At 40.4% G+C, this 25,170-nt stretch overlaps 1 protein-coding gene across 4 annotated transcripts in view; it reads left to right on the top strand.

Moving 5' to 3' along the window:
* SLC26A5 (solute carrier family 26 member 5) overlaps positions 1–25,170 on the top strand; it is a 37,609-nt gene that overhangs the window by 8,510 nt on the left and 3,929 nt on the right. For 3 of the 4 annotated variants that reach the window (XM_030480805.1, XM_030480804.1, XM_030480803.1), the window contains exons 2-15: positions 7,163–7,376; positions 9,690–9,829; positions 12,320–12,430; positions 12,971–13,152; positions 13,700–13,864; positions 15,920–16,072; positions 17,294–17,376; positions 17,467–17,614; positions 19,354–19,467; positions 19,775–19,852; positions 20,583–20,678; positions 21,450–21,556; positions 22,710–22,779; positions 24,194–24,286. In XM_030480805.1, coding sequence (XP_030336665.1) covers positions 7,222–7,376; positions 9,690–9,829; positions 12,320–12,430; positions 12,971–13,152; positions 13,700–13,864; positions 15,920–16,072; positions 17,294–17,376; positions 17,467–17,614; positions 19,354–19,467; positions 19,775–19,852; positions 20,583–20,678; positions 21,450–21,556; positions 22,710–22,779; positions 24,194–24,286 — 1,695 coding nt within the window. In that variant the 5' untranslated portion in view covers positions 7,163–7,221. The remainder of the gene's footprint in view (positions 1–7,162; positions 7,377–9,689; positions 9,830–12,319; positions 12,431–12,970; positions 13,153–13,699; positions 13,865–15,919; positions 16,073–17,293; positions 17,377–17,466; positions 17,615–19,353; positions 19,468–19,774; positions 19,853–20,582; positions 20,679–21,449; positions 21,557–22,709; positions 22,780–24,193; positions 24,287–25,170) is intronic. The other variant, XR_003990734.2, reaches the window with a different exon arrangement.

The following is a 25,170-nucleotide window of genomic DNA, read 5'->3' as shown; positions in this document are numbered from 1 at the left end:
ATGTTCTGAGGCTGTCAGGGGATGACTGATTATCCCTATGCTTGCTTACCACCTTAGCCAGGTGACAGGAGTCCCTGGTACAATCAGTGCCTCCTTCCTTACCCGCATAAGAGTTCCTGGTACAGTCAAGGGACGCTTCACCACCCAACTCATTACACAAAGGCCAGGGCCTGACAGGAATTCCTTAGATGGTGAAGCAGCACAGAGGATGGGGGACAGGACGCACCACCACAAGGGGGAGGACTCTTTTGGTGGCTTCTCTGATGAAGGGAGTGTATCAGGTAACTTCTCCCTTCCGCACAGACATTTGTTGATGTCTGCTTGTTCCCCTTTGCCAGAAAAGATGAACCAGCTGCTGGAGGCCATTGGTGCACTGAGCTCATATGAACTATAAATTATTCTGAGTTAGCTTGGTGTGTATGTATGATCTTGATTTATGTTCTCTCTTCTGATCATCAACTAGAGCTTTACAATGAAGACAGTGGAGTACCTCTGGAGAAATTAAGCTAGCTAATGATTACCTGTCTCTGAGGGTGTGTGCATCCTTATCAGTTGGCTTAAGCATGACACAGAGGTCATCAGCCATAGTACCATTCTGATTAACTTATCTGATTCTACTATCACTAGCTACTGCTTTTGGATTTCAAAAGGAGTGAGTATGGCAGAGTCAGTCCCAAGGTCACTGAAGCCACAAAAAGCAGGAATAAATATGGCCTTATTTCCATGGGTTCATGGTCACCAACGTGTTTGCACTGGAAACAGAAGCCATCTCTTATCTATATCTGAGAGGGAAGCAGACCAGTATTCTGCTGCTCAAAGTGCTCCAGATGTTTGTCTTCTGTGGAATTGATTAAACAGCTCAATCATCATAACAGATTCCCAAAATATTCTCTTGTTGAAAACAAACATAAGATTGCTGGTTGATAAGAGATACCATTAAGATACTAGTGATTCATTAGTCCATGAAGTAAATCTTTACAGGCTAAAGTATTTTTTGGCAAAGAACATGAAATATAAAATAACCCTTATCAGTTATACAGTGGTTTAGGGGTTTTTTAGTAGGTCTGATTTGTTACCATTTTCTGAGAGTAGGATCTCTGTGCCTCACTTGTTGTTATTGTGCTCTTTTCTGTGGATAATATAGTTTATTAGAGGAAAATACATCATACTGAATCCAACAGCCTGAGGAAGGCAAGGCTGCTGCTGCTGCTCCATATAGAATCATAGAATGGTTAGGGTTAGAAAGGACCTGAAGATCATCTACTTCCAACCCCCCTGCCATGGGCGCACACTGAACCATGTCACCCAAGACTCCATCTAGCCTGGCCTCGAACACTGCCAGGGATGGAGCATTCACCACTTCTTTGGGAAACCTGTGCCAGTGCCTCACCACCCTCACAGTAAGAACTTCTTCCTTATATCCAACCAGAACTTTCCCTGTTTAAGTTTAAACCCCTTACCTCTTGTCCTATCACTACAGTCCCTGATGAAGAGTCCCTCCTCAGCATCCTTGTAGGCCTCCTTCAGATACTGGAAGGCTGCTATGAGGTCTCCGTGCAGCTTCTCCAGGCTGAACAGCCCCAACTTTCTCAGCCTGTCTTTGTATGGGAGGTGTTCCAGCCCCTGATCATCCTCATGGCCCTCCTCTGGACTTGCTCCAACAGCTCCATGTCCTTCTTACGTTGAGAACACTAGAACTGCACACAGTGCTTGAAGTGGCGTCTTACAAGAGCAGAGTAGAGGGGCAGGATCACCTCCTTCAGTCTGCTGGTCACACTTATTCTGATGCAGCAGTGAGAATATATATACATAGAGATACACACACACACACACGTGTGTACAAGGAAGATCTCTTCAGCAACTGGGCTCAGACAGTGTCTATCCAGTAGCTAGCTCCTATGTTTCAGTTTCCCCAGTTGCTGGCTGCTGGACCTATGAGCCCACAAGGTCACAGCTCCACTCCAGTTGCTGGTGCAGACCATCATGCACACACATGCGGCTGGCCAGGATTTCCCAGGAGCCAGTAGCTGCCTCCTCATGCTCTTACTCATAGATACACAGGTGCTCTCACATCCAGAGCTGGCAGGGACTCCCATGGTCCCATAGCTGGCCCTGCTGTGCTGCTCTGGACTGGTGGAGATGAGCCTTTGATGGGCTCATGGCTCCTGTGGTAGACCTGGGAGTTGCCCAGCAGGGTATTATCCAGGCTCTCTGCCCTGCCATTGTCCCTCTAAGTAACCCAGTGGGTGTGCAGTGGAGCTTTTATCACACAACCCAACAGAGTTTATGTAGCCATCTCACCTTTCCATGTGGAGCAAAGTGGGAATTTTGCCTGTCTAAAAGCTGCATAGGAATTCAAAGTCCTGAATTTTTTAAATTTTTTTCTGGGAAGGTTCACTCCTGGAATGCATTTCTTAGCTTAGGACTTACACAAGGAATGTTCTGTTTGCTTCACTAATAATTTCTCCATTTGTGAAGCTTTACATGAAGGCTACAGGTCTAAACAATCTATTCATTAGTGGATTTAGAGGGAGGAAGAATGAGGATGATAAGCACAGTCCAGGAAAACTAAGAGAACACATTCCTTCTCACCCCACCCAGTCATGTTACACCTTTGTGTTTGTTTAAAAAAAAAAAAAAATCGATTCTGGCTTGGTCTGATTTTATATAAATCACTCAATGTGATAAGTGGCAGAGCATAGGGCACTGGGGAATGAGGCCAGAGAGGAAAGAAAGGAATGAGAGAACATGTGGTTCCTAAAATTGCCTCAGTTTTTGTGTCTAACCTCTTCGGACAGTGTGAACAGACCTTGCCCTGACTCTGCTTTTCAGTGTACATTTGGGAGAACATATTTTACAGAGAGTGGCAGTATTTCCACCAGCCCTTTGGGTGTTGGCAGTCACCCGTATTTGAAAGCTTAAAGAAACAAAATACTTCATAGACTTTGCAGTTCATGGTCGGACTTGGAATTCCCAAGCACAGATGCGGTTTTCTACTATACCGCTGTACTAGTACTGTCCACCGATGCTTTTCCATTATTTAAAGCAACAAAGCAACTCCATGCTTAGTTACCACAAGAAAGGTTTTCTGCTCTTTTGAAACAGGCAAGTCAATGCCACTGACTCACCCTGTTGCGTTAGGTAGTTCAGATACATTCAAGTTAGATACACAAGGTTAGGAGCAAAAGTGCCCTATTTTGTAATGAGAAACCTATTAAAGCTACAAGAGTCCAGCAGGATTCTTATTCATCTCTCCAGCTTTTTTTTTAATCCCCACAGTCATTTTGAATTGAAGGAACAGCAGCCAAATCATGGTCCTTATAAATCTTATGGCTGTATTCTAATTCATGTGGACTGGATCAAAATTTATTGTCCTCCACAAGAATCAATGTAGATAGCTTGACAGCCCTCCTTTATTGTCTAAGATTGGGAAGAGAAAGTATTTAGTATTAGTGATAGTGTTATGAATTGGTGTTTGCTTCACTTTTTTTTTTCTTTAACACCTTCAATTTGGTAATAAGACAGGCCTTTATCAGTCAGATAAGAGTTGGTGATTCTTTAAGTCTTTTGCATACAGCTTTTAACTACTTCAGCTCAACTCTTATCTGGCTGATAAGATTAATAGCAGTATTTCTTACAGCTTTTTCTTTTTTTTTCTTGCCACAAAGTTCAAAGGTTGTCCAAGAGCAATATTCCACTATTAAGACTCAGATGCCCAGTGATTGCCTTTTTCTCTTTGGATAAATGTCTGGGAGTTTTCAGAAATCATAGTGGTAAGCTTTGTTTTCATGAAAATGACAGTACCTGCTTTTGCTCTTCCTCAAGCATGCCTGGAGTGAAGGGCAAGGCTGAATTTCCAAGCCCTGGATATCTTTGTTGGCAGTTTGTGATACCGCTATTCAGCAAACACTTAGAGAGACACTTCAACCAGTCACAAAATGCTGCTATTCTGCTACTCTATGAACAGTGTGTGTGCTCCATTGTTAACACAAACATCTCAATCCTTGCTCTATGCGTGCTTTTGCAAAAGAGATGGATGATATTAAAGACTTTCATCTTTATTGTTTTATCTACAGCTTAATATTCAAAATGATCCTCAGTCAGGTTATGAATATCTCCCAGGAGAGAAACTCCACAACATCTGTGGAGTTTCCACTGTTTGACCATGCTTGCTGTATTTTTATTCCTTATGTTTCAACAGAATTTCTTGTATTTCACTTTGTGCCCATTGCCTATTTACTCCCTGCCACATCAAGTATTTATATCCACTGATATATCTTCCAATATCTTCCAATATCTTAGTCATCTTTGTGGCCCTTTGTTAGATCCTCTCCAGGATGCCCATGTCTTTCTTGCACTGGGTAGCCAAGAACTGGACCCAGCACTCCACCTGTGGCTTGTCAGTGCTGAGGAGAGGGAAAGAACCTGCTGGCTATGCTCTGTGTAATGCAGCCAAGGTTGCTGCTCGCCTTCTTTGCCAGAAGGTCACGTTGCTGGTTTATGTTCAGGTTTTTTGCCAACCAGGACACACAGATCTTTTTCTGCACAGCCACTTTCCATATGATTGAATCCCCAGCATTTACTGTTGCATGGGGCTATTTCTTCTCAGTGCAGGAGTTTGTGCGTCGCTGTGTGGAACCTTATGAGGCTCCTGTCTGCTCATATCTCCAGCCTGTCAAGGTACTTCTGAATGACAACATAACCAGCTGGTGCTTCAACAAAAGTCTTACAAAGCCTTGAAAAATACAAGATAAAGAATATCATTGATGTTCCCTTTTTCACCAAACCCATCATCTTATTATAAAAGGCTGTCAAGTCAATGAGGCATGATTTTTTCCTTCATAAATCCATGCTGACTACTCTCCATCACCTTTTTGTCCTTAACATGTTTGAAAACAATTTCCATGGTTCTTCTCTTCAGGACTGTATCCCACGAGATTCTTCTAAGCAGGTCCGTGAACAGGCCAGTCTGCTCTCCTGAAGTCTGGGGTTGTAAGACTGCTCCCAGACTTTGTATTTCCTACCAGTTCTTCCTTGTTTATAAGTATCAGGTCCAGTAGAGCATGTCTCCTTGTCAGATCTCATCACTTATGGCAGGAAGCTGTTGTCACTGCACCTCAGAAGGCTCCTGGATTGCCTGTGCCCTGCTGTGTTGCCCTTCCAGCAGACATTAGGGTAGTTAAAGTTTCAGTTTCACTGGGCAGACATTAATACATTAGGATTTGTGGGTAACTCACTGTCTGTGACAGGGCAAGATGTGAAGTAGAAAGTGGTATTTGTGGGTAGGTAGACATTGACATGGAAAAAAAGTGGTCAAACATACATCTTCGAAGTTTAGATTAGATATAAGGAAGAAGTTCTTTACTGTGAGGAGGGTGGTGAGGCACTGGAATGGGTTGCCCAAGGAAGTTGTCGATGCTCCATCCCTGGTGGTGTTCGAGGCCAGGTTGGACATAGCCTTGGGCGACAGGGTTTAGTGCAAGGTGTCCCTGCCCATGGCAGGGGGGTTGGAACTAGATGATCTTAAGGTCCTTTCCAACCCGTAACTATTCTATGATTCTGTGATCTATGTCAATGGCAGTGCTGTAAAGCCAGAGGGCTGCTCAGATGGGAATCAAAATCTGCTGGTAGGGTGAAAAATTGTAATGCTGAGAGTTACAATTTGCTAAGCAATAACACGAGAAAACAGTTCACAAAATATCATTCAGGCTTCTCAGTGAATTGAAACTATGGAAAGATGAAAAAGAAGCTTCAGATGTGTTTCAGGAATACAAAGGTAACAAGCTCTGATAGTACCCTTAGTATGATACTGTGCTTACAAACAAATTGTAGAGACTTTATTTCACATGATAAAGCTGAGGTAAATCTTGAATGTGGTGTAAATAAAAATTTATAATTTCAGTAAAAATATCCTTTAGTCACTGACTGTGTCAGGAAAACGTTGCTTACAAAATAGTGAGAACTGATGAGATTCTGGGATGTGTCTATCCTATGAGACAGAGAACAGTGAACCCTGAGTGGAAGCTTCCAGCACCCTCATCAGACTGAAGGTTTAGGTAGCAATATTGGTATTTTGGAGCTGAGCAGACTGTATTTGCTGAATCAGAACATTGGACCTATTGTGCTTGGCTTTGTCTGAGTGTTTTGGTAGCAATTTGTTTAATTTCTGTGTGGTGACCCTTTTCTAGGAAAGTATTTATGTACAGCTGAAAACTAAACACCTCAGGGTTAGCTCCTTTGGTTGAAGGCAAACACATGCTTAAGCGACTTGCTGGACTTGAGCCCAAGGGCCTTGTTCACAATTATGGCTCTGTTGCCTGTTGCACTCACGTTCTGTCATCAGATGTAGCGCTAGCCAGCATCTCTGCTTAACGATATAGCAGTCCTGTCATTTTGCTCATTATTTTGAGTTGTGTTTCTTGCTCCATATTTCTAGAAGCAGCCAACACGAGGCAAAGGAATTAACAGAGTATCTCCTAAACATGTTGTTTATAGCACTGAATCAAACAGACTAATGGATGTTTACAAACCTTCTGGCTAGTTTTAAAATGGTGTACATGTCCTGACTCCTGTTTCACTGAGTGCAGGACTGAGAATTAAACAGTAAGTGGCACATCCATTGAAAGAGTAACTTTTTGAAAGTAGTGAATTGTACATCCTTGGAAACAGAAACCTCTGAAACCGAGGAGAAAGCAGGTGGATGGATGCAGGAAGCACCTGGCTATTTGGAAGAAAGAAGTGGCTTTCTCAGTGTTAAAATTGGAGTTCAGTCTTTTGGAGATGGACGTGACAGTTTTTGAGTAAGCAGGAAGTAACTCAGCAATAAAGTAATCTCCCTTTGACACTGACATTTTCTTTACAAACTGAGTAGGGGAATATCCAGACAAGCATGAATGTAACCTTCCAATTTTGCTTCTGCAACTATTTACAGAGTAATTAATACAAAAGCTTTCTTTACCTTGGAGAAGCATAAATGAATGGCTTCCATACAGTAAAGTTTGCGAGTGTGGTTTACTTACTTACCTCTGTTACAGCCTGTCTAATTAGTGCTTTTAAACTGCATTCACAGTTCTTGTCTCTAGCTTGTCAAAATATATTATTTGAAAGGAAATGCCAAATCCAAGGTTAAAAAAGTAACCAAACTTATTTTGTCTGCAACCAGATTTTTCAGTGGCGACTGTGGAACTGTTCTTCCTTGGCTCCTGCTCTGTGAGATCAACTATGGAACATGCTCAAGTAGATGAAGTATGTCTTGAGCAAACCCAGAAGTATTGTGTGGAGAGACCAATATATAACCAAGAACTCTTGGAAGGACAGCTGCACAGACGAGAAAGAACACCTCAGACTTTAAGGCAGAAGATTGCACATTCTTGTCGGTAGGGGTTTTGTCTTATCTTTATTGGTTAGAAATATTCGAATTCTTAATTGATTCATGCACAGCTTATAATCTCTTCAAAGAAATAATAGCAATAGTTCTACTTTGATTATTCAGCGAGACTGTGATGAAGTTGTATATGTGTTTTTATATGTTAATATATAACTCTATTACAAAATGTTGGATAAATTAGTAGATGTCCTGGGTTCAGCTATAGCAGTCATTTTTCTCCTGCTTAGTAGCTGGTGCAGTGCTGTGTTTTTGACTTTCAGCCTGGGAACAACGCTGATAACACCGATGTTTTTAGTTGTTTCTAAGTAATGTTTACTCCAACCAAGGACTTTTCAGTCTCATGCTTTGCCAGGGAGGAGGGGAAGCCGGGAGGAAGCAGAGACAGGACACCTGACGCAAACTGGCCAAAGGGGTATTCCATACCACAGCACATCATGCTCAGTATATAACCTGGTGGGAGTCACCCAGAAGGCCCAGATCACTGCTTGGGTCGGGCTGGGTATCGGTCGGCAGGTGCTGAGGAATTGTATTTTCTCCCCTTGATATTTCCCTTATCGTTATTATCATTGGTGGTAGCAGCAGTGGTTTTGTATTATACCTTTGTTACTGGACTGCTCTTATCTTAACCCGTCGGAGTTACATTCTTTTGATTCTCCTCCCCATCCTTCCGAGAGTGGGGGGAGGAAGGGGGGGGGGAAGTGAGCGAGTGGCTGCATGGTTCTGAGTTACCGGCTGGACCTAAACCACAACAGTTGAAATGTCTTCATCAAAGTGGAAAGGAAAATACGCTGCATAGGAATGTGAATTATTAGTCAAATCATGTGACCTGAATTCATAAGACCCAGAAAAATATGTCATTTTAAGTGGAAATACTGAGAGCCAAATTTGTGTTTCATATGTTCCTTTCATGGAAGAAGAATGGAAATGTATGACACCTGTGTAGAAATCTAAATTATTAGTCTAATAAGGACCTAATAGAGGTAATCTGTAGCTTTTAACTAACTGCTTTGGAATCTAAGTATCACCTGGTTAAACAGGAAATGTCTTTAACTACACAACTCTTGCTCTGCGGTACCAGAGGATAGTGAAGAGAAACTTACTCTAGTTAAGTTCTCATTAGCTATTCATTTATCCGTGCTTCATTTGTAGAGTTGATTCAATTTCTTGCTGGAACTTTGTTCTGCAAGACAACAAATGATTTCTGCCTGACTGCTTGTCCTTAAAATATTCCTGTTCATATGATTCAACCTTTGGAGATTTATTTTTGTTAATGGAATGACCATTCTAGTGGTAATGGCACCTAACTTCATCTCAAAAAATTTATCTATCCTGAATAAAAAAAATACGTGGATCAAAATCCTCCTAGCTATGACTTCTTGTGATTCAATCTGCTTGAACATGGAGAAGTGTGGATGACTAATTTCTCTCTCACTTGTAGCATTAAGATTCTTCACTGTGCAATTTAGTCCCATGAGAATTCAGAAATGTTAACAAATCTCTGCAGTTCTCTTGCAGTTCCCCGACAAAGAAAAACATTTATATGATCGTAGTGTTACATTTTTACCTAAGGTTAAACTTTCTTACCACAGTACAATCAAAGCATGATGCATGGCAATACTGGATAGAGATATTTATTTCCTGGCTCTGTTCATTTGTCACGAGTCAGAGTTTCAAAAGCTTAATAACTCTGCTAAGAGACACAAGGATCAGTGTTGCTGGCTTTAGTGCCTTCCCTTTCAAGGGTAAAGAAGGGTTATGTTCTCAAATAGCCTAAAAGTTAGGCTGTCAATACCAGTGATAGTAACAAGCATTAGTAAAATAATAGTTTGGCTTTTTTTTTTTTGAGCGTAAGATATAAAATATTAAAGAAGTATAAAGCACACAAATAGTAAGAAAAATAGGAAATAAAATTGCGAAGTCCTTTGAGTGAAAGCCACTATCAGAAAGCAAGTTATCCTCAGGGGATTGGTACTAGGAATGTTCTCAGCAAAAACTGTCGTGTGACTGCTCGATTGTGTATGGACTTGAACAGTTTCACTTCCCATTGACCTTCAGCCTCGCAAGACTGTGATTCTCTTCTCCAGTTCCATAAGGATTGTGAACAGTAACCAACATGTGATAAAGGGCTAAGTTAACTAGAGTTACAGTTGTTTGTGCTTAAGTTTTGTCCAGAAATTGTCATCAGGGGTCTGAGCCTGTCTTTAATGGAGCTGTTTTCCTGCATAGGGAAGAAAGACTATTTTTTTCAACCCATTTGTCCCCTGCTAGTGTCTAACATTTTCTTTCTGCTTTGTATTTTCAGTTGTTCTTCTAAGAAAGCCAAGTCTCATCTTTACAGTTTCTTACCAATTTTAAAATGGCTTCCCCATTACCGAGTAAGGGAATACTTATTAGGAGACATTATCTCAGGTATAAGCACTGGGGTTATGCAGCTTCCTCAAGGTGAGTATCTCTCTGGATTTATTTATCCCTTCTTTGCTTTTTTTGGGTGTGCTTTTACGGTAGTGCTTGGCTTCCTGCTCATGAATGTAGGATATGTATTTGAGGCGTGTATGGAGATCAGTAGAGCGTTCTGCAGACCAGCCCATGGTGACGATTCCCTTAGAACTGCAAGTCAGTGATACACAGCAAACTGTGAAAGAAGCTTACCTCTCTGATCAATACCTTCAGCTCTTGATGACAGAACAAATTTTGACAGTTTAAGTGCATGTCTAAACCTTTGCTGAATGCACCCATTTATTTTCTGATCTCATCATCCTGAAACTTGTAGGAAATCTCCTGCAGAGGGTAGCAGTATGTTTTAGCAGAGCAGCTGTTTCCAAATAATCAAACTAAATTCAACCTGAGAAGAATGTGCAAGAAATCAGAGACTGATCCTTCTTTTTCTCTTAAGGCTAGAAGTCACCAATTTAAGCTGGAACCATAATAGTGGGTAATGATTTACGTGGTGGAAATAAATCAAAAATATCTTCTATAACAGGACTGCAAATCTGTGGAATTTCTATTAAATTACTTGGGAGTTTGACCTCAAGTGGAGCCTGGCCCTGAAGCAGGAGTAGACTCTGTGGAAGAGAAAGCCAGTGTTCACTGTTTTGTCCAGACCTTGCTGACAATCTTTTGTTCAGCCTGACATCTTACTATCAGCAGTTAAAGAACTGCTATGGGGTTAGAAAGTGACAGCATTTTTACAGCAGTATCATTATGGGGTGCCATCACTGCTCTGGGAACAGCAGCTGCATGACAGCTGCCACAGTCCCAGTAGATTTCCCCAGAAGATCTTGGAGTAGAGGGAATTCTTGAACTTGTGCTGAGTCCCACCCAGAGGAGTCTTCATGCTAAGGGCAATGTAGTTAAGTATACCTAAGTTTACTTGCATTTTGGCTTATTTTGTATTTCCACCTTACTTGTTCCATTTTAGGCTGAGGCAGGTCTGAAGAATTAATCTGTAAATCCAAGAAGCCTAGATTTTGATAGGCAGTACCCCATTAAAGCAGTGGAATAACCTAACTTAGTCTGTGCAGTTTATTTCTGCAGCTTCCTGATTTGTACATTTTTTTGTAGTTAAGGTATTTTTTCTTTCACAAATATAAACAACTTATCTTGAATTGATAAGTAATGTGGTTAACTGTCAGGCAAAACTGTCGTATACTAGACACAAACATTTCTGGTTGTATACTGAAACACAGTTTTTGTGATGACCAGATAAGGATGCTGAAATTTAAGTGGTCAGCACTGAACTTTATACTTAATTTTGTGACTTTGTTTTAAACTAAACATTATTCTTTCCTTCAGTGACGGCAGACATGCCCTGAAACTAATCTTTTCCTTTCTAAAAAGACAAAAGTTGAACTTTTATTTTTCTGCAATGGATGTTAGTTATAGCAAGCAGAAGTTCAAAGAAGCCTGGGAATCATTCCAGGCAGAACGACAATGACCAGGGTGTTTAAGCCATGAACTCCTGTCATGTCAATATCTCTATTTCCTTGGCGCTGAGAGAAGAAGCAATAAAAGGGTATTCAGATCAGGAACTTCACATGGTTCACACCCTCCTGGTTTTGAAACCACTGGTTTTCGGTTCTGGTCACGTGTACTGTTACATTCGTCACCATGTTAAAGGCTGGACTGTTATGGTACAGGGTGTTCTGCTGATACTCTTGGCATGAGAGGTAGCCCCTGGGGCAGAGAATATAGGTGGGATGTTTCAGAAGTACTTAATGAAAAGCTTATTGCTGCAAGAGAATAACAATATCAGCAATCCAGTTCTGGTGGTGCACACCATTTGCTTGTGAGCCTGGTCGCGTGATACACACCTGCCTGGGAGCACCATGGGAGCTGTGCCTCTCCTGAGTCCCTTAGAGTGTTCCCCTACAGCTCCATTGCTGTTCTTGCAAGCCCCCACTAGTGATAGGAGTGGTGTGGATCGCACTTCCATTGCGTGGAACTGGACAGAGCTTAATAACAAAGAGGACTTCATTTTTTGTGAAGACTACCAAACTGTATAAGGTGGGTTACCATGAAGATCATGTCTGATGAGGAGGAGAAAACTCAAATGTGTCCCACTGGCTATGGGGTTTTTGGGTGTTTCTACTTACAGTCTTTGACAGATGAAACCAAAAGCAACAGGAAGTGTTTGCTGGCTATTAAGAAGTACTTCCTGCCACAAAACCAGAGCAGTGAGTACCCAGGTGCACAGATGTACAAACACACATGCAGATACCTGCAGTGCCTGTAGTTAGAGACTTCTGCCTTCCTTACTCAAACAATCAGGTTTTAGGCACTGCCCTCCAGTATTACACATATTAAAGAGTATTACCTGCAAGATCTTTTGGTTTTAAACCTAGATTTCCTATTAGGTGAGTTCATAAATCCTTTTGCTTCAGATGTGTTCTTTCTGTTGTTTGCCTAACATACATATTTGTGTCTCTTCTCTAGGTTTAGCCTATGCTATGCTGGCAGCTGTTCCTCCAGTATTTGGCCTATATTCTTCATTTTATCCTGTCTTTCTATATACCTTTTTTGGAACCTCCAAGCACATATCTATAGGTATATCTGTATGGATAACTGGAAGTCTGTGTGTGTGTGTTTAATAAAGTTGTAAAAATAACATTGGAGAAATAGTGTCGTTGTTTTCCATAAATTCAAATTGAAGTGAATAGAAGAAATGCAAATGTGTCAAACATTAGCAGTAGTTTTTATTGTTAATTTATCCATCCTACTTAGGAAGGATTACAAGTCCATCTTTTATTGGATTAGATCTAGAAATATGTGCTGTGAACTCCAGAACTATAATTTCATTGCTGTCTTTGTGGCCAGAATGAATCTTTAATTTGCATAATAGAAACTGAGATAGAAAAAAATAGTGGTATTTACTTAGTGTAGAGCTGTATGTTCACCATCGAACTAGCTTTAATGGTGCTGAGAACTGGAGCAGATTTGGGGACTAAAAAATACAATATTTAGGTAGAAAACTCTATTATAGTTTAATTCCACATATCTCTTAATAAGAACCACCCCTAAGAAAAAAAGAAAAAAAAAAAAAAGCCAGGATTTTAACCAATTATTTTCCTCTCCCTCTTATTTCAGGCACCTTTGCTGTGATTAGTATGATGGTTGGTGGCGTTGCTGTGAGAGAAGTGCCTGATGAAATTATTTCTGTAGGCTATAATTCTACTAATGTTACAGATACCCCTGAATATTACAATGATAGGGACACCAAGAGGGTACAGGTAGCTGTGACTCTCGCCTTTCTTACAGGAATCATCCAGGTATGTGCTTGCAGTTTGCTGTAAGGGCAAGTCCAGGTGCTGCTGCTAGACTTGGTTGCAAGGGGTGCTGGGTCATGGTGGATCCCCTGTCAATACACTTGTGCTTCAGCACTGCACTGTGTAGAATACAGGCTGTTTCATGGCAGCCACATAACAGAAGTGGGGAGGGATACATTGGAGTCAAGTCTTTGTCTGGATCTTGGCTTGACTGGGAAAAATGGGACCTCCTCCCGTTTACTGTTTGGTTATTGCTTAAACTACGACACTATCCCATCAGAAAAACTCGACCTGATGTTCTCTAATCTGTCCATAAATGCAAACACGTATGTTTATTCATATCCCACACTGCACCTGCCAGTGGCATGGAAGATTTGTTGCATTGATGGCTGTTCACTGAACTGTGGCTTTAGTAAGGCCAAGTTCAGGTTTGCCTGATCTGGCTTGGGCAGCAAGGTAAGAAGAGGTGTCCTGTGGCCTGTATGCTATATAGTGCTGATGTTCAGGCTACAGTGGGAATCACAGGGTTAATATTTCTCTTCTTCATTAGTTGTGTTTAGGTCTCCTCCGATTTGGATTTGTAGCCATCTATCTAACAGAGCCTCTAGTACGAGGATTTACTACTGCTGCTGCGGTTCATGTTTTCACTTCCCAATTAAAGTATTTACTTGGCATTAAGACTAAACGATACAGTGGACCCCTCTCAGTTGTATATGTGAGTAACTACATTTACTAAACATGCAAATTCTGCATTGTCTGGATCTAGTACTTAAGCCTTTTCCTATTTTTATTCTTTATTATTATTGTTGTTGGTAGTAGTAGTAGTAGTAGTATTAGTATGATGGCACTAAGTAGAATAATGCTTCAGTATTCAAAACTGTGTATGAGGTCTTTAAGTGCATAGCAGTATATGAGCATCTTAATATGAGTAGTGCTTCAGTGCAACTTGGTAGATCAGCATGGTCTAAGATAGGCAGATTTTAGGATTCTCATAAATGTAGTTTTGTAATATGAACAGATAATGTTCATTGAAGCAAGTCTCTGGCTGGTACAGCATGGGAAAATGTGCTACTAAAATGCTTCACTGTAGACCAGACATGTTTTGCAAAGCTAGGAAACGTTACGCTCAGAACCTTGCCCAGTCTTTATTTCTTTAATTTCACACACAATTCCTGATGAGTGTATTCTTCATTTCCTGTTTGTAAGCTGTTTTGTAGTGTAGTGGGACACAAAGCACTGTTTCATCATAAATGTACTGTTCTTTCCAGTGGGAAAAACTGTTTTGAAATAAGGACAGTCACTGTAAAACATTGCTACTTATCGAAGACCCTAAGCATTAAAACTGATGTTGAGATTCACTATTTGACATAGTTCGTAGCCTAATCCTCCACTCTGTCCAACACATAGTGATGGTAGAGGACAGAAGGAAAATCATGCAGTGTAAAGCTGTGATTTGATTAGTATGACTTAAGTAAAACCAAAAGCTCTTGTTCACTTTAATTTAAAATTAACAGTTGTGCTCTGAAAAAAAAATCATGGGTCCCGTGCAGCAAGTTATTTGTTTAAAGGGACTTTTCCAATTCCAATCACAACCAAAGCTTTTAACTTTTTTTTATGCTTTTTAACTGAGCATTACTTTTCTTGCTGTTATAAACAAGCAGAGTTGAAATGCATCTGAATGTGATTTTCCTGCCAGTCTAGAAAGCCCCAAATTGTTACCACAAAATCAATGCCCTGATTTTGCAGACAAGAATTCCTGAGTGGAAAATCTCAAGTATCTGTGAAAATCCAAGCTGTTGAGCAATTGGTGGCTCAGCAATAATGAAGCTTCAGGATTTTGACCACATGGAGGCTATAGAAAATACTTTGTGGGAATCTCTCATATATATTTGTGCAGATAAAACAAACATTTTGAAAACAAGGCCACACTAATGATTAATTCCTAAATTTGCTGTTTAGTTCACTAACCCAGAAACCAGATGTACTAACTGCCAAACAAATAGGAGGGAAGGTATATGTTTGAGATGTACTATCAGGACGTCTCGAATGTATAATATCCCGATAGTTGTTCTAACTTCCCTTCTGTCTAAGGAAAGGTATGTACATCTTCTTTCAAAGACCTCTCCAGAGGTCATTTATTTTTATTTTTTTTTAAATGCAGTGGAAGAAGGAGGAGTAATTGGTAGAGGAATCATCTACCCTCTAGCAATTTCTGTGTTCCAGCAAGCTTTCTTTCCTAACACCCTTTTAATAGTGTTTTCAGCTAAAACATATTTGGAATAATGGCCAGGTCAGCAGTGGTGTAAAATCACTCTTATTTAATCATATTGCTATGGTAACCTAAATGGTTTTATCAGCAGCTTTATCATTTTAGAATGGTTTATGCAGCTCTAAGTAGATGTGACTTGCCAAAGAATATTTGAAGGTATTAGAAGGAGTTTGCATTTATTGCTTTTGAGTAGCTGCCAGGATGAAATATGTGTGAAAATGTTGAGGGTAAGAGTTGAGGTTTAGTTTAGACTTCTGTGATAGTCTTTTCTCCAAATTTTTTCCCCATTTGAGGAAGACAGATACTGTAAATGATGGCAAGTGCATGTCCCTCCCTGCAGTAGTCTGAACTTCTGGGTTTTGAGGGAACAGTGGGGATTTTGGTGAGGCACCGATTCATGTAGTAGTAAATGCAGAATATAACAGCATGTTCTTTTGTGACAAATCTCCATGAGGATTATATTATTTTAGGAATAATTATGATACTTCTGTTTTGTTACAGAGCATAGCTGCTGTGCTTTCAAATATAACAACGACCAACATTACTGCATTGGTTATTGGATTAACATGCATTGTTCTACTGTTTATTGGCAAGGAAATCAATCTCCGATTTAAGAAGCAGCTCCCAGTTCCTATTCCTATGGAGATCATTGTGGTAAGGCCATTGTGGAATTCTATAGCTAAATTTTATAACTAACCTAAACCTGTAGAAATTATCTCATTTTCTATCAAGTCTATTGAGCTTTAGAGTAACTTCTGTTGAACATAATTAATTTGAGGCTTGATCCATTTGAAGGTTTGGATACTCATAAGGTTATGGACTGATATGCCCAAGTTTTAGGCATAAAGTCCCAAAGAGGACCTGAAAACTCAGATAAACACCCACCATCCCCTATGGCAATGGGTAGGTAGAGATTTGTTGTAAAACCCACTCTGTCCTGGAGTTTGGGCACCTGAATGATTCTCTGAGAGACATGCCTCTGAATGCCATTTATCACTTGGAATCCAAGAGCTCAGAACCCTCTCCTGGAGGAAGGTGCTTACAGATGCCTGTTTCAGAGGTTCTGGAGGGCTTGCTGGCTTTTTAAAATGCAGTGGTAGAAAGAAAAGCAGGAACCAACTGGACTTGCTATTGAACCTTCCTTCTCTGTTTCTGAGACTGATAACTGACTGCAGCATTGGTTCTGTTTCGAATGACTACTCTAAAATACGTGGATAAAGCAGACCATCTTAATACACACAGAGCTCACATCTCAGATAACCTTCCACCTTTAAAAGTGGTTGGATTTAAAAATGAGTTCTTGGATAGCTAGAGCTCTCAAACACGCTGCACGAAGTCAAAGCCGAGAAAGGGAATAACTGGAGGTATGGGTACAATCTAGATAGAAGGAACAAAGAAAAGGCATGCTGTTGAGAGATGATGGAGGTGGTGTAACAGGGTATTGTTTGATAAGGCACTAGCAAAGCAATCACTACTGCTGCACCAGTTCTGTTCACAGATAGCATGCTTGTTATGCACATGAAAATATGGCAGTGCAGACGTCCTTGGCTTGTCCTTGTATTCAGTTTCCCAATACACTGTTTTGCCTGAGCTTGGCTCAAGCAAAGGGAATTTGAGTGATTCAGATCATACCATAGCATGTTCCATTTAGCTGTTTCCAAGAAGACTTCATAAAATCAGTGAGGGTTGAACATGATGAAGGGAAACTCGTGATACTTTCTCCTTTTTGCCTACTTCTTTACCCCCTAAATCTTAGAAAACTGATTGGTGAATAAATGTAATCCCTTGTGTGTGTTATTCATAATTAGCTAGCTGTTATTAGTTCTTCAGGTTGCTTTTTCTAGCTGATGTTTACAAACGTGTTTGGATTTTTAGGTAATCATTGGCACAGGAGTTTCAGCTGGAATGAATCTGAATGAGTCATACAAAGTGGATGTTGTTGGGAATATTCCTCAAGGGTAGGGATATATTCTTATTAAAACTGTACCTTTTCTGTATGGCATATAGCTTTTATTATAGTAATTTGTAAATATTATTTCATCTCCAAGGTTACGTCCACCAGCAGTTCCTGAGATGCAGCTTATCCCAGCAATATTTGTGGATGCAATAGCAATAGCAATAGTTGGATTTTCAATGGCTGTATCAATGGCCAAAATCTTTGCCCTTAAACATGGCTACACCATTAATGGGAATCAGGTAAAGTATTGGGATTGCTTCGTTGAAAATTCTCAGAAGCACCTTTGTTATGTTGTTAAAGTAGAATGGGATATGGGACAAAAATAAGTTTTTCTTTCATAGTGGGATCAGGTCAGGTTTTTGACAGCCTACACATTTAAATGCCAGGAATTATTTTAAGTTCTTCTTCTGGCTGTGTTTTAATAACCAGTTTCACTTTTAGGTTCATTTTGGGAAACTTGCTTCTGTTAGGCTTGGACATAGGCATGGTTATTAATTGTTGGGACAGACATTTTTTAGCCTGCTATCCTCATCGGCAGCTACTTTATCTCTGCTTTCTGTGATAGAGCGAAACAGAGAGATCCCAAGAGGTAGATACAATGCCTCCTGTGTTAAAGAACTATTATCTAAGGTTTAGAAATTCCAAATACGTTTTATAGTTTCTTTTTATTCCCACCCATTGCGAACAGGAGTTTGTCATTTTCTGGGGCAGCAACTGGCCCTGTCTGTAGTTAGCATTTTGATCATGAATTGAGTGCTAAAGGCTGTGGTTAGTGACACTGTAAAACTAAAATGATATGTCATTCTTACTTGCTCTGTCCTTCCTGTGCAATTTATTAAAAATGATGCAATTGGATTATTGGTTGATATCATTATGGTGTCAAGGGAGACACAGAGTTCATTGCTGTAACGCATTTCCTAGAGCAAGCATCTGACATAGCGCCTACTGCCTCTTCCCCCTTCTCAAAATGGATGTCATCCTCTGAGAGTAAATGGAGTTTAAATGACTTTTACCGACAGAGGTTTACATCTAGACAGATGAGTCTCATCCTTCATGTCATTGTTCTTTGTTACCCAAAGAGAGAAGAGGACAAATCCATAGCTGCATGAATGGAATCAGCTCTGTTTACATTAGTTACAGTAATCATCGCTGACCTGAGTTAAGCACCTAGATCTTTTCCTCAGTGCTGCATGCTATTTCACCTGGATCTTAAACTATAGAACTCCTTGTCACAGGCTGCAGTGCATGCTGAGTGTTTAAATGAATCAAAAAAGGACTGTACAAATGCAAAGAGAAAAACCCATCGAGAATTACTGAAAACATGTAACTCGGATCACTTCAGTTACAAATAGCGGGATGCAGAGTAATCTGGGGAGGCCTCATTGCAAGCAAATACTTTCTTATGAATCAGAAACACAGTACTGAGGTAGATGATCTCGCTCACAATAACAGTTTTCATGTGGGATCTTCTTGACGAAGCAATGGACACACATTGGTTTCGTCATGTACAGCAATGGATTATCACCCATGGAAACACAGCCAATGCTGCTCTTGGTTGTAATAGTACTAACCAGACAGTTTAGGGTGGGAAGCAAAGAACAGTGTTGGAATGAGAAACCATTTTCCATGTATATTCAGGGTTAAAATTCAAGTTGTCCCAAAGTTGAAGAAATCCTTAAAACAAGCAATGCTGTCATTCACTTTAGTTTTCAGTCTGACTCATTACCATAACATTAAAGGATGGCAAATGTCTCCAGCACTTCATCAGATACTTTATTTAACAGATGATTTAACATGTATCAGCTGGCGCATGTGTGAGAACCACAAGTATAAGCTGCAATAAGGTTGCTTATTCTCTGCAATAAGATTGCTCAAAAGCACTGTAAATAAGATGTTGTTATTAATATGGATGGATAGCTCCAGCTTTGTACAGTTGCTCGGTGTAACTGATTTTGTTTTACTTTATTGTTTAACACAGGAACTTATTGCCTTGGGAATATGCAACTCTGTGGGGTCATTTTTCCAAAGCTTTTCAGTCACTTGCTCAATGTCTCGGAGTCTTGTTCAGGAAAGCACGGGTGGGAAAACACAGGTATGTAAACCCAAATTTTGAGCCAAACACAGTTTGCTTTTTGGAGCTCCAAAGCTCATGTCTGAAGCTTCACTAGGCTGCCAGATTTCTCTGCCTGGGCCAGAAGGAGTCACTGGAGTTTCCTATGTTTCAAATCTGGATTGGGCCAGGATAGAAAGCCACACAACAGCCAGAATGGGTGAACTGAGTGGGAGGGATCAAAAGTCACTTGAACAACCAGAGTTGTGGAAAGCACGAGAGGGATAAGCTAATCAGTAATACTGCCTTTTGGAGGCACTTGAAATAATTTCTGTTTTCTTTTGTTCAGATTGCAGGCACTCTCTCCTCAATTATGGTTCTGTTGGTAATTGTGGCTATTGGATACCTCTTTGAACCGCTTCCACAGGTAAGGGACTTTTGCCTGTTAGGCATTGCATTGTCAGTGAACAGAGGCCAGTGAATATTGCCTAAAACAGAGGTTGTGGGATGATCAGTAAGCAACACAGTCAGGCCTTGGTCCAGAAACCTTTAAATTTTGTATGCATTTTTGCTGTAATCAGTCTAGAAATTAATAATTTAAAGGATCCAGCATGCTTTTTGTTGATGTTTTTAATATTGGACATTCTGGGCTTTGTCTTTAGAACATAAATGATACCTTCAGACAATTCCCCTTCAGAATCGTTTAGGTTGGAAAAGACCTTTAAGTCCAACCATAAAACTAGCACTGCCAAGTCCACCACTAAACCTCATCCCTAAGTGCCACATCTACACATCTGATTTAAATACCTCAACCACTTCCCTGGGCGGCCTGTTCCAATGCTTGACAACCCTTGTGGTGAAGTTGTTTTTCCTAATATCCCATCTAAACCTCCCCTGGTGCAACTTGAGACTGTTTCCTCTCATCCTATCACTTGCTACTTGGGAGAAGAGACCAACCCCCACTTCACTACAGCCTCCTTTCAAGTCGTCGTAGAAAGCGATAAGGTCTCCCCTGAGCCTCCTTTTCTCCAGGCTAAACAACCCCAGTCCCCTCTGTCCCAAAGCACAGAAATACAGCTATTTGTGATGCTTTTAATTTCTTACTTGGCATTGGGTGTATTTTGCTTCTGAAAATTGCATTTGTGCGATATTCTTAGACAGTGCTAGCTGCAATTGTCATGGTGAACCTGAAAGGAATGTTTAAACAGTTTGGAGATGTCGCACACTTCTGGAGAACCAGTAGGATTGAGCTGGTGAGTAACACACAGCTCAGTGCATATATTTTACTGTATTAAATTTGTTGCTCCTCTTCTTCCTGACGCCGAAACAAGTTAGAAACTTATCGAGGAGTTACAAGTTGGTGTTGCATTGCAGATGAACATAAGACATGGAGCTGTAAGTACCCTAGGAGAGTGATCTGTTGCAGACAAGAATGGTTTTGTTGTTCAACAACCTTTAACTCAGGTCAGAGTAGTTTGGTTGCAGTAAAAGCAAAGCTTTTGCAGTGTTGCTATAGGAACTGCACTGAAGGCTGTCAGAATGTCTGGGAAGAATTTGAAAAACAGAGCAACAACGAAAACTAGTTGAAGGTATTTGCCATCCACCAAAAATCTGGCTGGAGTGGGTCAGAAGAGTGTATCAGAGGGAACATTTCAGTGGCATTTTTCTCCTGGATTAACTGGCTGAAGGAAGTAAGTGAGAGCTACTTGCAGGCCTTGAATATGTTTGGGTTTTTTTTTTATCCTAAGGTATTTGGAGTCTGATGGTAACACAGGATTCCTTGGAGAACAGGACTTAAAGCATTAATTAATATGTGACAGTTTGTCAGATGTTATGTTACTGTGCCTTGAGCTTTTATGCCCTTCTGAAAGGTTAAGGTAATTACAGTCTGCAATCATGATGGATTACATTATAGTGTGTTCCTGAACAGAACTGATACATAGGTTTTGAGGTTGAATTATGCTGTTGTTTTTGCTGTTAACAGAAAAGGACACATAATAATTCAGACCTTTTCTTTGTTTTAGGCCATCTGGGTGGTAGCTTTTGTGGCTTCTCTTTTCCTGGGACTAGACTATGGTTTGCTTACTGCAATAGCGTTTGCAATGATAACCATTATTTACAGAACACAAAGGTCAGATTTCTTCTTTATCAAAATTAGTGTTTGCTGATCTCCTGTGTGGTTTTGTTTGTTCAAGGGGTGCAAATCAACAGAAGACCATTCCACCCCCTTCAGCTGTATACAGTATAGAATCCACTTCATAATGTAGGTCATGCTCTTGTGGCCCCGATTCAGGGTTCACATTTTATTTTTGTGAGCACAGCATTTCTAGAGGACACGAACTTGCAGTTTCAATAATAAACAGAAGAATTTCGATAGCTTATATTTGTTAATCTTCTTGTTTACTTTTGTTTAATGCCTAGAGTTTGGAACTTTGAGTCTGCGCAATGCCAATTTCAGTAAATGATGACATTTCTGTGCACTAATTGCCAAGGTCAAGCAGAAGTTGTGTCAGGTTATCACTAGATGAATGTTTAGGTATTTTATAAGAAAGTTCTAATTTGTCAAAAAATTGTGCCTGCCCTTTAGTTTTTCAAATCATTTCTCCTCTCTCCCCATTCCAAGTGACAAAGTTTTTACTGTGAAGCTTGCTAGGTTTACAGTAAAATGATTTCCTGCTGTCATGTGAGGCTTCTAGGCTCAAAGTCTGGGATATCTAGGCAGAAAATGTATAAAAGTCCTGGTTTCAGTCTGCATTGGAGTGAAACCAAATTCTAAGATTTACTCTGCATAAATAAGAGTATTTTTCTGCCATATCTATACATTTTTGTTCTTGCAAAAAGAACAGTAATGTACTTTGCTGTCACACTGCTTGTGAGTTGGGAATGTTCATCTGCTCAGGAGTTGTCTTTGGGAGTAGAGTGGCTCTTTGACATTGCAGCATGTTTCCTATCAGTATGAGTTTCCATATTTGCAAGGTAGTCAATGTAGTTGCACCAGTTATTGCCAAACAGAGCTTGCTTTGGCCCATGCTTTTCAGCAGATGACAATGTTACAGTGCTAAGTTTATAAATTGGTTTTGCACCGACAGAAGCAAACTTGTCTCCTCGCCAAATGGCCCCTTTATTGTATTCCTGCCATAAACCGCCCACTGCATTTAACCGCATTTAGACAAGCCTGTACCAGACAGGCACTGCAGAATGACCATAAACCTAAGTTTCAGTTTGTATCAAACACTCACTTTATAAGTGGTAATACTGAAATGTTTGCTTCCATCTCTCTCTAGCCCTCAATACAGAATCCTTGGTCAGATTCCTGACACTGACATCTACTGTAATGTGGAAGAATATGAAGAGGTAGGAGTGCATTCTTCTACATTGAAGAGTTTTATGTAGTGGAGCAAAGATGACTGTGGCAATTTGCTGTTTAGCCCTACCATACTGTACATACAGTGCAGCCTGGCTAGCATTCACCTGTGTTGAAGGGAAAGAAAATAGACTTTATTTTAGTAGTAAAAGGTATTTTGTTCAGAATGCTAGCTGTAGGTACTGCATGTATGTTTGACCAGTAACCTTTATACTACTTTCATTGTACTGGCTTGTACAAAATGGTCAGGTTTATAGGAATACCACTGCTAAACCTGCTGTGTACATGAGTGCATACAAGGCCACCTTCTTTACTTGTATGACAGTATTGCATGAAATCCATGGAACCCAGGATCCAAACTGATATGTTCTTCAGAATTGCACCAACCATTCAAAACAGCATCTCCATGCCTCCGCGCATCCCCTGCGCATGAAATATAGATGATTAATGGCACAATTACTTGCCAGGCACTTAGCTTCATATAAATGCCATTTTGTTCAACCAGAAGTTGGTGAAAGCAGTACATTTTGTCAATGTAATGCTGTATTTATTACAAACAGAAACTACAATTTTCTGCACTCTGTGTTCTCAGAGGTGCTGCTATTAAGGCTACAGCTCCTTCTCCTAAGGAGCCTGTAAAAACCTATGTGAAAAGATGATGCTGTAATCTGAAAACATCCTCAGTAGCAGTTCTGCGTTGAATAAGATACAAAGCAGAAGTATATGTGGGCATGTTTATAGCTGTATGCAAAGTGGAGACTGCATTTTTGTTACGCTGACTGCAGTCAGCATTTCCTCCTCCTGTATAAAGACAAATTGGCAACATATGGCAGGCTGGATCTCTGCTGCTGGCCAGATCATTTGCATGTAACATGTCAAGAGTGCAGCCTGTTTAAGGATGCCTTCATTTAAAGCAGAGGAAAGAAGTGATATTGAGACCTATCTGAAGGCCTGTTTAAAACCAAAGATTTGAAAGGGTCTGGTTTTGGCACCTGAGAAGATGAGAGAGAGGGAGAGAAAGAGAGAAATAAGTCATCATGTCTGTAGAAAGCGAGGCCGAAAGGAAGTATTCCTAGATCTGCATGATTTCCTCATGGTAATCCACCTGCAGATAGCAACATCAGAGAACTGATGTACACACAGAACAGAGTACATTTTGTTATTATATGGAAGGAGAAATGTTATATGGCATTGGCTGTGTGCAGTATTACACCAGGAAGGGGAGAGGTTCTGATCTGCCGATCGGCTTTGCTCACAATAGTGTCAACCTTCTTTGTTTGACACATGCCAATAGCCATTCAGGGTTGGCTGTTGTGTTGCTGCATGTGTCTTGTGATCACACAGGTGCTTTTCTTCTAGTGCAGACAATACTTAATTGTGCACACCCAATATTCTTTTTCTTAGGTTAAAGAATATCCTGGAATAAAAATATTTCAAGCTAATGCATCGCTTTATTTTGCCAATAGTGAGTCATATACAAGTGCACTGAAGAAAAAGGTGAGTAAAGCAAATGCTTTAATGTCTTTGTCTTGAAAATTCAAACTGGTTTCTGGAACGTCTTTCAGCCTGTGGCCCCTGGTGATCAGTAAGATGTAAGAAGGTGACCCTCCAGCTAACTGCACATCATCTTAGGGAGCAACAACGTGATGGGAGGGAATAAATAGACAAAGTGTAATTATTTAATACCGACTGCTTGTGAATGAAGAGTGTGGTGGTTGCAGAGCACAAACTGGTCAAACACCTTTTTTTTTTTCAGAGGGAAATAAGTATTTGTTGAACTGAAAACAAAATGTCTGAGAGTAAAAGCTTCTTTCTTGGGTGACAAACTTTACTGGAGTGTGAGACTGTGGAATACCGGGGTCATTTAATGCCTCTCATGAGCAACAAATGACCTGCGTACTGTGTATGCCTCACCACCTGTCTAACCAGTGTTTGATTGGGTGGGAATGGCAGTAACAGCACTAGCAAAGGGCAGAACTGCCTGACCTGGCAGCAAGTGCACCTGTACTAACTTCTGAACAATTTTTCTGTAGCTCCCATGGTGAGTCATGTAAACCAGGTGGGTGGTACTTACCTTCACAAAGCAAGAGCAATTGATGGCCAGATGCACTTCTCTCCCCTTTACTCTCTCTCCACTCAAATCAGCCTTCCATTGAAACATGGCACTCTCTGATTTCAAGAAAAGAATGTGATGCATCTATCTCTTCCCCATCTTGTTAACACAGCACTAGCCAAGATTATTCCTTCTTACTTGATACCCTTCTCACCCCCACCAAGAGAGGCTGAACAATGCAGGCTTGTGTTTTAAATTCATGACACTGATTAATTCAGTGCTAACCAATGCTGCAATGTTATCCTTACAAGCTGAATCTCCTCTGATC

This window comes from Strigops habroptila, chromosome 3 (genome assembly GCF_004027225.2).
Source record: "Strigops habroptila isolate Jane chromosome 3, bStrHab1.2.pri, whole genome shotgun sequence".
In the NCBI taxonomy this organism is placed as follows: Eukaryota; Metazoa; Chordata; class Aves; order Psittaciformes; family Psittacidae; genus Strigops; species Strigops habroptila.
The sequence above is the reverse complement of the archived record's forward strand: the minus strand, read 5'-3'. Positions and strand labels throughout refer to the sequence as shown.